General features: G+C 43.5%; 1 protein-coding gene across 1 annotated transcript in view; it reads right to left on the minus strand.

Moving 5' to 3' along the window:
• LRRK1 (leucine rich repeat kinase 1) overlaps nucleotides 1-13,322 on the minus strand; it is a 78,134-nt gene that overhangs the window by 30,561 nt on the left and 34,251 nt on the right. The window contains exons 10-15 of the mRNA XM_075159819.1: nucleotides 9,871-9,983; nucleotides 8,671-8,747; nucleotides 5,215-5,344; nucleotides 4,570-4,682; nucleotides 3,495-3,709; nucleotides 1,303-1,467 (exon numbers count right to left, since the gene is read on the minus strand). Of these exons, the coding sequence (XP_075015920.1) occupies nucleotides 1,303-1,467; nucleotides 3,495-3,709; nucleotides 4,570-4,682; nucleotides 5,215-5,344; nucleotides 8,671-8,747; nucleotides 9,871-9,983 (813 nt within the window). The remainder of the gene's footprint in view (nucleotides 1-1,302; nucleotides 1,468-3,494; nucleotides 3,710-4,569; nucleotides 4,683-5,214; nucleotides 5,345-8,670; nucleotides 8,748-9,870; nucleotides 9,984-13,322) is intronic.

The following is a 13,322-nucleotide window of genomic DNA, read 5'->3' on the forward strand; positions in this document are numbered from 1 at the left end:
TTATTTGCAGTCAATCCATTTCTCTCTGCTTTGCCCACTGAAATCTCAAACCTGAATGACACCAAACTCGAACCCTGTGCGGACACCGGAGTGATGGCTGTACCAAGTCAGACCAAAGGGCCCACTTGGCCCAATATTCTGCCTGGAGGCTAATGAGGACTATAGGCACAGGGTAAGCATATAGAGATTTTCCCCCGTGTATTCTCCCAGTATCCAGTAGCCTGCAGCTCACCAACTTCCTGAGAGCATGAGACGGTATCTCTGAATTAATAGCACTTGATTTTTCTTCCCCCAGTCTGTTTTTTCAACTTCTGACACCCACAGCACATTGTAGTTCCAATAAATTCCACAGGTTAGCTATCTGTTGTGTTTAGGATACTTTCTATTGCTTGTTTCAAAGCTTCCATCTCATTATTTCATTTGATCTCTCCTAATTCTCCTATTGTAAAAGATCATGAACAAAGACTCCCTTGTGGTTTTCTCCTTACCCCTGGTAAGTCTACATGCAGCCCTCCTTATTTGCCTTTCCCAAGCTGAAGAGGCCTAATCTATTTAATTACTGTGCACTCAGAAACTTTTCCACACTTTTAACCATCATGTTCATCTTTCTCTGTATCTTTTCTGATGCTACCATGTGCTTGCTGGGATGTATTAAGCACACAGGCACATCATACATTTTTGAAATATCGTAATTATGCTTTCGGCTTTGTTACCTAGTTTGGGTTTTTGATTGCTGCTGACCATTAAGCCAATACTTTTGTAACATCAAGATGATTCTTTTTTGAGAGACACTAGCTTAGAACCCATTTAAAAAAAAAATAATGAACATGGTGTTATAAAAATTAATCAACACCAATGAACTCACTGCAGCTCTAAGTCTCAGCTGAGAGCTGTCCGGGAGATACTCTCTAGCTTACCTGAATCTAAAGTGTTAAAAATATAACCTCAAGACTAATGTGCACACAAGAAAGAAAATGCTTCAAATCCCCCTTGGAGCACAGTGTGGTCAAACACTAATTCCAAAATAAGTATGTTCAGCCTCACTTAGCAAGGGTTTATAAATCAGCTTTTGTTTCATTCTCTGATGTGTGTGAGGGAGAACAAAGCAAATGATAAATTTAAACCATTAAATATAGCAATACGCCTACAGCGTAATGGAAAATTAATTCCAAAAGCTATGCAAAATTCATAGCTTGCGGAGTTCTTAAAAGCAGACCAAAAAGAATCTGTAATATCACATATCTGTGTGCTGAACTACTACTTGATAAATAGATACCCCAGAGTCCACCAGTGACTTCTTACCTCAATGTTCAGCAACCAGAACTGTAAGTTTGCCACAGCTTCTTCCCCCAGTGCCAAGTTCCATACCACTATGTACAATGCTTTGTCTGTGAAGAAACACTGATTGACTGTAGACATGCTTGCTGGGCCTCCGATATCCCAGACATTGAACTCCACTGAATCAACCTACTTAGACAAAGAGAAGTGTTCAAATCAAACGGTTGCAGTAAATCACAGGGAGATAATAGCTGAAGTATAAACCTACGCCTGCATAATGTATGACACAAGAAGGGTTTCAATGTCGTAATTGTGCCTCCAGGAAAGAAAAATCAACAAGCAATTGTTAAGCATGGCTACCACTTCCCCACAGGAAATCAAGACTAATTACTTGCTGCTAAAACGATAGAGGTGCCCTTGATGCTGGTAAATCTCCAGTTAATGCTGTGGATTCTCCAGTACAAACAAGGGTCTCATTCTGAGCCCTGTATTTCACTGCATCTTGAATAGAAACTGTTTCATCCTTGTCTGTGCCACACTTGACAGGACTGTTGAAGCTCCTTATCTGCCACTGCTATGGGGAACAGGAAACCCCCTGCTGAAATCACTTCCACTGAGCTCAGCCCTAACTGAGCCAAACAGAATATAGATGCTCAGGAGATGGGAAACTTCTCAAGCCTTTCATAAACACCTCCTGCACGTTGCTCAGAGGCTTCTGACGCGTGTGTCACACCAGAGATGGGCCAGAATTACAGCTACTGTAAATCAGACTCACTGATTTTCAGGGGAATGTGTGAATGGGGGCTTCTCTAGCTCTGTCTCTCTTCCAAGTATCTCAGCATCCATTCCTCCATGCAGCCCCACAACAGCACTAAGAGGGAGCGTGGCTCTCCGCTTAAATGGTATTCAGGCTCCCAGCTGCAGCGGGAAGCACCCACATACCTTGGAGGCTCTGTCCCTAAATCACTTGGCCCTGCCTGTGACTGAGCAGGAAACCAAACCCTGCTCCAGCCACCATCCTCAGAGCATCATGTAACACCGAGTGGGCTCTGTTTCCTGGTCCAGGTCCAAGTACTGACTGATCCCACATGACAAGGTACCCTACGAGATTTCAGCAAGGAGCTAAGGATCTCGGTAGGGCTCTGATCTCCTAGCATAGTCTCAGTTTGAAGTCTCTCAGAAACAGTTGGAAGAACTTCCATATTGTTTAAACCACGCCCTAACTAGCACCAGGACTGCTTTGTTCATCCAAAAGACCTTCAGCTGTGGGTGCTTGTATGGAGAGACAGAGACTCAGAGGTAGGAACAAACGCCCGTTCAGCATATTGATCCCACTCCAGGTCTCTGATGCTGTCTAGGTTTTTATTTTATTCAATTGCTCTTCAACACAAAATGCACAAATCCCTTCTCCCACCAAAGTCTTCTCTTTAAAGAGTCAGGCTGTGCTTGCTCTTTTTCTTTCTGTCTCTGGCCTGGCACTCTTCACTGTAGAATAGCTGAACTCAGCAGGCTCCTCCACCCCTTCCAAAACAGTCTGGTGGTCACGGCTCTCATCCGGGAAGGGAGAGCCACGCATATGCACACCCTCAGCTCTGACAAGACCTCAGGACCAATTCTGCATGCTCTAATCCCTGTGTTACTACGCAGGCGGTGGACAGGGCCACCTACAAATGCTTGAATGAATTCAATGCTGTCCAAATGAGTTCAGTATGGGTTGACACATTCCCTGAATGAGCCAACTGAGATTGGGGTGTGTAAGGTATGCCTTAGACATCCCTGGATCACATCAGAGGTCAGGCATCCTACCTTCCACCCACGTTCCCCACCAGGACAGTTCTGATATCAAGGGAGTCCAGCTTTAGGTACTGATGTCCCATTTTCTCACCCCAAATGAAAGGACAATCTGCTTTAGAGAAGCTGATTTAAAACATTCTCTCAGAATCAGTGTCCAAAACCCACCCGAGCTGGGAGAGCCAGAATGGCTCGCTCTCTTTAGGATACAAAGTTGAGTACTCAGGAGAACAGAACTGTCCTCTAGTACCAACTGGAAATGAAACACAGGAATGGTTATGGGTCTAAAACCACGTCATTTGCGAGGTCTGCCTCACAGGTAATGGAAACCGTTCTTTGTAAAAGGACAGGCAATTTTAGCCCGAAAGGGACACTGCGGGGCTCAAACATCCCACTGGGGCTAAGAATCTTCGATTGTTTTTCACCTTTGCCTTGTGTCCCACTGGCTTGGGGAGCTCCCACTTTGTTGTACGTATGGTGGCATCGCTGTGCATCATCTGAGGGACTTTTCCTGTTTGTAGGATCTCGATCAGCGTTGACTTTCCCTGTCGTGGAGGACCGATGATGATCATCTTCATCAGCTTACACTTTTCTGCTTTGCGCAGCTGTGCTCGTAAGTATGCCAGCACTGTTTTAGGGCCTATGGGGGGAAGTGAACAGGCTTTATCTGTGGTTAGCAGTTACAAATGTACATATGTACAGCAGGACTGCACAAAACCTACTGCTGCAGACACATCAGCTGAATTAATATTTTCCCTGCAGTTTCGCTGTGGGCTGAGACAACCCAGAGAATAAACAAAGAAACCTCCAGTGGACAAACCTGAGACAGAGACCCCAGAAAAAGGTCACTGCTCTGAGACTCTACAATGGAGTACATTGAAGAAACAAATGCTGTGACTCGTATGCTTCAGAAGCTCAAAGGAAACATAAAATACTAATTTAGTATTGGAAAATACTCAGTTTTTCCTTCTACTTTTATGTTTCCAGTTAAAATTAGATTTAGGCTTCAACAGTGTGCTGGAGAAGGAATAATTCCTAATAACTTTGTTCCCACAGGATTTTCTTATTAAAACACACAAAAAAGAAGACAGTATTGTAACAGATCCAAAAACTTAGCAGTTTACAATAAAGTCACTTCAATGCGACTGCGACTGCTGGTCCTAAACACTTCAGTCTTCAGAAAGACCGTCTAAATACCCTAAAATATACACATTCAGGAAGCAAGCCCTGGAATTTATCCGGCATGCATATTGCAAATGAAATATGACATTTATAAGTCATCATTTTAACATGTGATCTATCTTAAATTGATCGTATAGCCACAGCTTAGCACTGACTATCAAATTTGCAAATTTTTAGGAGGTTTCCCTATGCAATTCTAGTTAACCGCAACAAGGGCTTGGGCGCACACTGTCTGTTCCCATTCAGGACCACTAAAAGGAAGCAATTTTCATTATATGTTCAGTCAATTTAATAAAGAAGACACAGGATCAGCCTTACCCTCTTTCCTGATCTCTGCAGGAATGTTACTGATACTTAGTTCCTCGATATCCAGCTGCCAGAGATTAGCCAGCTGTCCAAGTTCTGGAGGAAGCTCTCGGATACCAGGGTTACTGTACAAAAACAAATAAATCTACCAACAACCAGGCTTTGTGTGTAAGTAGCTGCTCTCACGGACTCTCAGATTACACTATTCTCTCCTTGCAGAAATCTTCCATTAACATTTTAATAAGACTACTCAGCACTTTAATAGTAATTTCCATCCTAAAAGTGATGTATATCCTCAATTCATCCTCTGAGGCAGACAAGTGGAATCATCTTTACTGGATAGTTGAGGAAACAAAGGCAAAAATGATGAGTTACTGACTCTAACGCTATAGAAGCTGACAGCAAAAAGCCAGAATGAACTAGAGGCACGTTAGATTCCCAGGCCTGTGTTCAAAGCATTAGATCATCTTCCCTAATTCAAAAGGCTGGCCGCCTCCTTATCTAAAGCAAATGATGGGCACAGTTCTAACAAGGGACTGACTATTTCCAGCTTTTTGACTTCAAAAGCACTGGACATCTGGGGTGGGGCTCCAGATGACTGGTCACTAAAACAACATGGAAATAATACTGCATAGCTTTTCCAGGACACGGACTTACTTTCCTAAATAAAGTTCTGTTAAACCTTTCAGAAGGCAAACGGACTGCGGGACAGAGTCCAGCTGATTGTCGTTCAGATAAAGGACTTCCAGAGAATCACTCAGAAATGCTGGAAACTCCAAAAAAGGACCTGGAACAAGACAGGAAACAAATTGCACCTTTAAAAAAACAGGCTCCAAGGCTCTGAACCAAAAGCCTTCACCTTAACTTTGTAGGCAGGACATGAGGTCATGTTCTTTGGCAGGAACCACCATGAAGCAACAGCAGAAAAGCAAACGGCCTTCAATGGCAATCAAACATCAATGCTCGCATCTCAATTTTTTAAAACCATGGTGATGTGCACGTTTGAAGGTGACAGTCTCTCGGACTTCTGGAGCGCTGAGGGAGGAACTCCAGGCCTGCCAAGATGACTATATATCAGAGAACGAGTAGCATTATATTTCTTGCTGTTGAATAGCTGGTAATACCTTGTGAACTGCCCCTATTCCAGCCTAACAGCTGGCAGTGAAAGGGCATACCAAGGGCATAAGTGGTTCTCAACATGTTTTTTCCATGTTGCCTGAGAAAAGCCAGAAGCCAGTCAGAATTTATGTTCAGGCCCCCACGTTGCATCCTGGAGCAATTTATGGTGAATCAAAGTCAATAACAACAAAGAAGAAAACCCAAACTGCAGCTGACAGACTGCTAACCTATGTTGCCTCTAAAACACTGCTCACATTTGCCCTTCTGTTCTGTTTTAGACTGCAAGGTCTCAGGGCACTTCAGACTTCCTACAGGTCTGAGCAGCAACTAGCGTAACCCAAGCAATAATAGCAACAACGGCATGGCTGAGTTGCTGCTGCTGGAGAGGTTCAAACAAAGGGAAATTCAGCTGGTTCCAAAGAGCATCATTTCACTCCACAAATTACTCCCGGGATAGCGGCATGAAAAGCTGCCATGAATTGTGTTGCTGTCTTAAGAGTGTCACATGTATCTACCAAGAAGCATCCTGATGTCAAGGAAAACTAGGCCACACAGGGACAAGCAGATTCTGAGTCTCTGATTAGGAAAGCACAACCAGCACCATCTGCTGCCTCCACGGTCAATAAAAGCAACTCCCTGAGATCTGAGACACACCCTTCCTCAAGGATAGGACAGTTGCGCTTCCACCAAGATCTTCTTCTCTCACAGAGAAGACTTGAGAAACTGCAATTAGACTTAACCGAAAAAGAAAAAAAAAAGAAAAAAGAAAATGGAAGAGGTTTCCTCAGGAGAAAATTCCCCAGTTCTAACATTAACAGCACTTCAAGCCCGAGCTATGATCAGAAAAGGAGTAAGATAGAGTGCCACTGTCTGCAGGGGTGTTTTATATACGTGACAGGACTGTCTAGTGTGGGCAGGGTGTCACAGTCCGCCTTTGAGTTTTCAAATAAAAAAACATCTTTGGGATTATTTTAGGAGAACAGCAGGCTTATTCATGGATTCAATTCACTTCCTTTCTGGCTCATCGCTGGACTTAAACTTTTCATTGTTCCCTTCAGTATGCACCTAGGCACAGACAGATTTAGGTCCCTCTTGGACACGTAGGAGCAAACACCTAAAATAGTAGCAATACTCTCAATTCAGCAAAGAGTCCCAGGTGGAAAGGAATGTACTATATTGGAAGCAAACTCGAGGTGTTTATGAATTGTAATTATTTATTCGTGAGTTATTTATGATTTCTCTGGCTTGAGCTCAAATTTTCTTTTAAAGAACTGTAGAAAAATTAAAACAAATCCCATCTTGAAAATATATTTTTGGATGAGTAAACGCCACCAACACCACATGCGTGTGCAAGAAGTTATTCTGAGATTTATCAATCAAGTATAGTGAGCATCCATAAATTATTCCTTTTAAATAATCTAGACTTAAGTAAATAGCTTTGTTGGTAAAATCATATGAAAACCTGCCCCCCACCTCGCTAGGAGACTTCTGTGAGCAGCTGATGTACTCCAGCTTCTGTTTTCTCTTCATGTTCTTTAAATTCTTGCCCACATCCTCTAGTCTCACCAAGCTATACTTGGCAGAGGAACAGAGAGAAAAAGATGAGCTGGCTTTGCTCTGCCTCTGTGGCTATTCAACCGTGGCACCAGCCAGGTGGGCTGCTCCGCACCCTCCCGCAACCTGAGGCAACCTCAGGCAGCTCGAAGTTGCACCAGGGTATTATGTGCCAAGGCTTTTCAAATGCAGAGTTCATCCTCTCCTCCTTTACGTAGAGGGGTTATGCTGGGTTTGCAGCTGGTTTTGCAGAAATTTCCATTAGGACAGCAATTCCCTTTTATAGCTAGTTTTAGCTGCCTTTGCCCACTGCTCCTGCCCTTCTTTCCCCATTGGGAAATGCTGCTGTGGCACTTCACGGAGAAGCTCTGAGGATATGTCAGACTCCACAGATTCACTCCTTTTCCAATTCTTCTGTGTTCAGGATTTCACCGATGCCAAAGCATTTCTGTTTCCATTTCCTACTTACAAAACAGTGCAGACCAACCCTTTCTCTTCCTTAGGGTGCAGATACAGGACTTGCTGCACAGCAGCCTCTACTTCCACGGACAGAAAAATAAGGTAGGATTAGCCTTGCCTGGAGGTCCAGGTAGAGCCTCTGCCTCCCAGATGAGCAGACTGGAGGTAGGACCTCCAGTCCTAACCTATAGCTATGGCTGTCCTTGGTGCATTTACCAATTTTACCTATTCACGTTGACCTGAGATTATGCACAATTTTCAGGGGAACTGAGGAAAGCATTTGCTGCAGGAGGGCCTCTCCCTCCCGTGAGCAGCTGAGGGCTGCTCAGATGTGCGTCACGAAGACGCCAGCTCTATTCCACTCTGAGATTTGCAAAAAATGCTTTAGAGCAAGCCATTCTTCAGGCAGCCAAGAATGAGAAAGCTCTCCAAGTGCTTTAAAATAAAACAAACAAAAAGAAATGCAGATGAATCCCACAGAGAGCAGAAAGGAGTGCAAATATCTTCAGATATTCCTTTGTTCTCTCTGGGATTTCACGTGCACTAATCCAGAACATCTTTTCTGCTCTGCCCCAAACTGTGGGTGCAAACCACAGAGACAGGGGAAAACATGCAATTTACAAATTCAGCAACAGAAACGATCCTAAGAGTAATAAGAGTAATTATGGGTTAATTTCCCTTCAACATACCAGTTAGTACTCTGGCTAAAAAAAAATGAAAAGGAAAAAAGCTCAGTGAAAGAAACAGGTTTCACTCATTCCTCATCTTTCTATATTGATGATACCAACCAGCTGCACCATTTCTTTAGAAACATTTTATCTAAACATATTTCCTCTTAATTTAAATGCTGTTGCACTTCAAATTGCAGATGAATTCACACCGATTTCCCTCCAGCCAAACTCCACAGATTCCTGCTGCCTCACAGCTCACCTGGCATTCTCAGCACTTGCTTCCCCACATTTGCACTGCCGTGTACCTTACCTGCCTCGGGGCCACAGCGCACCCTGCTCTTGGTGGTGAAAAAGGGAATCCGCTTTGTTTTAAATCCCTCGTCGCTCCTGCAGGCAAAACAAAATGGTGACATGTGGAGAAAAGAGCTTGGACGCGGCAGTTGAGAACAGTGCTGGAGCTGCATGCCCAGGACACTACACGGTGCAGTGTGGCCCCGATTCACAGCACAGCTCTTACAGGTTCCTGTCTGCTTTTGAGAGATGGAATTGAAACCTGCTGTGCAATCACAGAGCTATACTCCACCAACACTTGTCCAGGCCCAATGGTTTTCTTCTGGCAAATCAACAGAGCTCTGCAAGGCAGCACTTTCAGCTCCCAGGGTGAGAACACTTGACCCCCGGCTTTATGGGTGTCAAGGTTAAGTAGGCTGTCAAACAGCAAATTGAACAAGCTTCACGAGAAGCGCTGGAGAACCTGCTGCCATTCCCTGCTTTCACCAGAGAGTCTCCAACAAGGTGACCCAAAAAAATGACTCTGGAAATGCACTGAGACATTGAAAAAACAATAATTTGTCTTTTGCAACTGACACAGCAACTCATAAGGACTCTAGAAAATTTGCTGGACAGGCACGCAAATGAGAAGATGGAAGTATGACACAATTCAATGCAGTTCTGGAGAAGATAAGGGACCTTAACTCTCTATGTTAAACATCCCTATTGTAATTTCTAAATAGAAGAACATCACTCTTTTATTGGATGACCTTATTAACGTCAGTCTTCTCCATGAACTTGCAGCTGGTTACACTTCCATTTAAAAAACAAAGATTTTCTATTTTTTCCAAAACAATACTCTCATGCTAACTACAACTGCAGTCCAGCCAGATGGTTTATGGTTAAGATATGCTCCCCACAAGCTAGTATTTGTAGTGATGAACCACACACTGGGTTAAAGAAATTTCTACATGCTCTGAAATTAAACTGCCATTATCAGTAATCTATCCACTTAATAAATGATACAGTGTGCTAAACGCCCAAAGAATGAGAAAAGGATAATTCATCACTGTCACAGGCACACAATATACTTAGAGACGTGGTATGTGGATATCAACGCCTTCTATGCAGGCAGGTAATTAATTCACCACTAACACCCTTTGTAACACACGAGGGATCGGGTTTGGTATTATTTCTTCAGCTTTTGTTTTCTCAGACAAAATTTGAAAGAAACACTTACTTCCCAAGTTGGTTTTTTGAAAGATCCAGTGATCTAAGTTGTTTGCAATTCCACTTATCTTGTGAAGGCAATGTAATTATCTGATTTCCCAGCAGCTTCAGGGACACCAAAGCCTAAAAGAGGAATAGCCTAGAGTTAGAAGACAGAGTCCATCAAACACACAGAGTTTTTTTAGCATAGCTATTAAGTAACAGAAACACGAAGAAAGTACATCTTATTCATCAGAACATGCTGCCTAGCATGCAAACATTTCCTTTTTGTCTCCAGCAAGTATATTTCCTGCACGAAGCAACACCACTATTAGTTCTGGGAGATCGCTAGTCTACTTGCTGACAGATTCAACTGGAAACAACCCGTATAAGATGACATTTTACTTTTAGTGAGAAAACCTTTCCAAATGGAAAAGAACAATGATTTACCTACACAGTATGCCACATATGGATGAGAAGTCTTACATGTGTGTGCAAGCTAGTGGCAGAGTGGGCTTACACCTGATGTATATGCGCGAGATCAACGTGCAAAATGTGAACTATTTCACACAAGGAAAATATTTAATTGCTCTGTGACTACATGTCTATTAAAATGGAAAGGATTTATATTAACTTTCCAAGATTTATACAAGTTACCTATCTACTTTTTTTTTCCTCCCACCAGAGACAGAAATTTTAAAAACAAGAAGTGAAGCTTTGTGCAGTTAACACCATACAGATAGGACTCAGCTGCAAATACCATGAATAAGGTTAAACACAAGCTCTCCTTTAAATTTAACTGAAATATAAAAGAAAAAAATGCAGTTCCCATTCAGTTTTGTGCAGTTTATGCTTTTCCATCTGCCCTTAAAAATAACGTCAAGGCTGAAATGATCATTTTCATTTGATTGAAAATCCAATTTTCCACTGAAAAACAGTCTTCTAGGTAGAGTTTCCAACCAGGTTTATTCTGCAAGTCTCCCCCATGAAAACTGAGATAAGCAGAATGTCAGCTGAATTATCTCGTGCCACAAGTACAGCAGTATTAATGAATTATACCCCATGGAAATCATGTTTTACCAGCAGAGACTTCAGCTTCAAGTGTGTTACATGTTTTATGTGCTCCATGTAATATAAAAGGTTTATGCCCCTTTTCATCAAGCAGGATTAACAATGTCTCACGAAGCCCGTCTGTTGGCCTTCCTCTCCTTTTCTCAGATTGGAAAAATATGAGGCATCATGTGACAGAAGCGATGGACAACCAGCAGTTGCTGGAATGGCAATTATCATGCAAAACGCTCCCTCTAGTGATAAGAGAGGGGCAGCACTGGGCCTTGGTGGGACTTGGGGAAGGTAAAGTGAAATATAACAACTGCAGATACGCAGAGGGAACCACTAGAGGAAAGGGTTGGAAAACCGTGCAAACTATAAAACCCGCCCTGCCACTCGAGTCTTGACAGCCAATGCTTTTACCATCATTAGTCTTCCACTGGCTCAAACCTCCCGCTGGAAGGAAGACCCAGTCCTCCCTTGGCGCCTGGTGTCGAGCGCTCTCCAAGTATCAGCATGGGGCCGTTCAATGACAATGCTTCAAACTTCTCCCCCGAAATATCCCTGAGCAGGGGGTGTGAGGAAAGGGAGGCTACACGTTCCAGAATTAGCACAAACTTTTTTCTGTGTGGTCTAGCTGGGGTGCTTCATTTTCAGTCAACTGTATCCATGTTACATGTCCCCCACAAATGCTGACAAAGGCCACTCTCCAGGAGAGCTGACAGCCTGGTGAGACTGTATGCAATGCTTATGTGCCTGCTCTGTAGGGGGAAAATTAGTGACTTTCAACTGACTGTGGCTCTTCATGACTGTAATTCTGGAGATCACCAGTCCTTGTTTTGCAATTGCCTCTTCTTTCTCATCTCTAACTTCTCCATTTTTGCTGCCTCCAGAAGTGAGACAATGGCAGCAGCAGACAACTTCCTTCAAACCTCTTGCCGCAGCATGCAGAAAGGGCTCTGGTGCATTAGATTATACCAGAGGGAAGGAACTGCAGCATCCAGATTAGGCTGCCTCGGTCAGCTCGTGATGTGGAAAAGCTGACCAGAGTCTCACCTGAATGCTTCCACCAAGAGAGGGTCAGGTCTCTTCAAGAGAAGCAAACTAGTCTAGAGAACTAAGACATGGCTTGGAGCATGTACAGTTGGTTCCTTTAGAAGGCCTCTGCTTCTCTTAACACCACATTTCTAGTATATACATCATATTAGCGACTGTGAGCTGGTCCTAGTCTTAAGACCCCTCCACAAACCAAGCAAAGGCCAGTGGTAAACTACATGTCCCACAACCCTAGGTCAGAGCCATGCTTTCAAGTCACAGGCCTCCTCTGCTTTCAGCTTTTCCCAGGGAGAAGACAGTTCACTGCTGTTCCTACATAATAATGTGGAAACATATAATGCTTCCTACATTACATGTGGGAACACATTACTGCCCGTTTCTCCCCCTTTCCACATCTACTTCTGGAGGGGGCTGGAGCATTAGTGCAGCCCTTATTCACCGACACAAACTCTACAGCCAAGGAGTAGCCCAAGCCAGGGCTGATCCAGGCATGGGCTTTCACCTTCTAGTGGCTCACCACACTCCAGCCCTTGGAGGACTGAAAATACCTGCTATTTATTTCTTTTATGAAGGTAAGGTTGAAGAGATATGGATGAGAACTGGCATTATTTAAGGTAGCCAGAGCTCACTAACTTTGAAGACAGACCATCAGCAGAAATTGCACTGAGGTCTTCTCTGATGCCCTGTACTGGTCCTTCACATCCTTCTGCAGCCTCTGGGCAGCGGCACCCAAAGAAATGTGCCCTTGAAGCACCATCTAGTGTTTAGTATCTGTCATGGTAGCTCCCACCCACTGGGCTTATTTTTAATGCTTTCAGAAAAAACAAGTTTTGGAGACAATAGTCCATAGGATTCATTCTATTTCAGGAGAAATGCCAATTGAAAACAAATGGTTACCAGAAAGCAAAGCCAAATCTGCAGGGATCATTAAAAACAACTGAGGGAGCAAACGACCCTCAGCACTCTTCTCCCAGGCAGAAGCAAGAGGCACATTTGCAGTAGACTCCCGAGGTTCAAATTGGACATGGATATGAACCATCACGTCTGCATCCTTCCCACACAGGCCAGTGGTGAAAATCATGAAACTTCTGCACAACGATTTACCTCTGTTTCTATCTCCATGACCCTGAGTTTCACAATCTGGAAGGGAAGCTTGGAGGAAACCCCCAAGTTCTGCTTCGTTTCATGTCGAAACCATGCGAAGCCACAGATTCTGAAGAATTCTGAAGTAAAACTATGGATCTCTGATGTCCACTGGCAAGAATTATTTAATATGCCCAAGCTTAAAGATAAGAGAGATGCCGACTAGCATTGTTTATGGCATTCAAACATGCTATTTTCAGCACAGAAAGACTAATCCTTAATTACACAACACTG

This window comes from Calonectris borealis, chromosome 11 (assembly GCF_964195595.1).
Source record: "Calonectris borealis chromosome 11, bCalBor7.hap1.2, whole genome shotgun sequence".
Taxonomy (NCBI): Eukaryota; Metazoa; Chordata; class Aves; order Procellariiformes; family Procellariidae; genus Calonectris; species Calonectris borealis.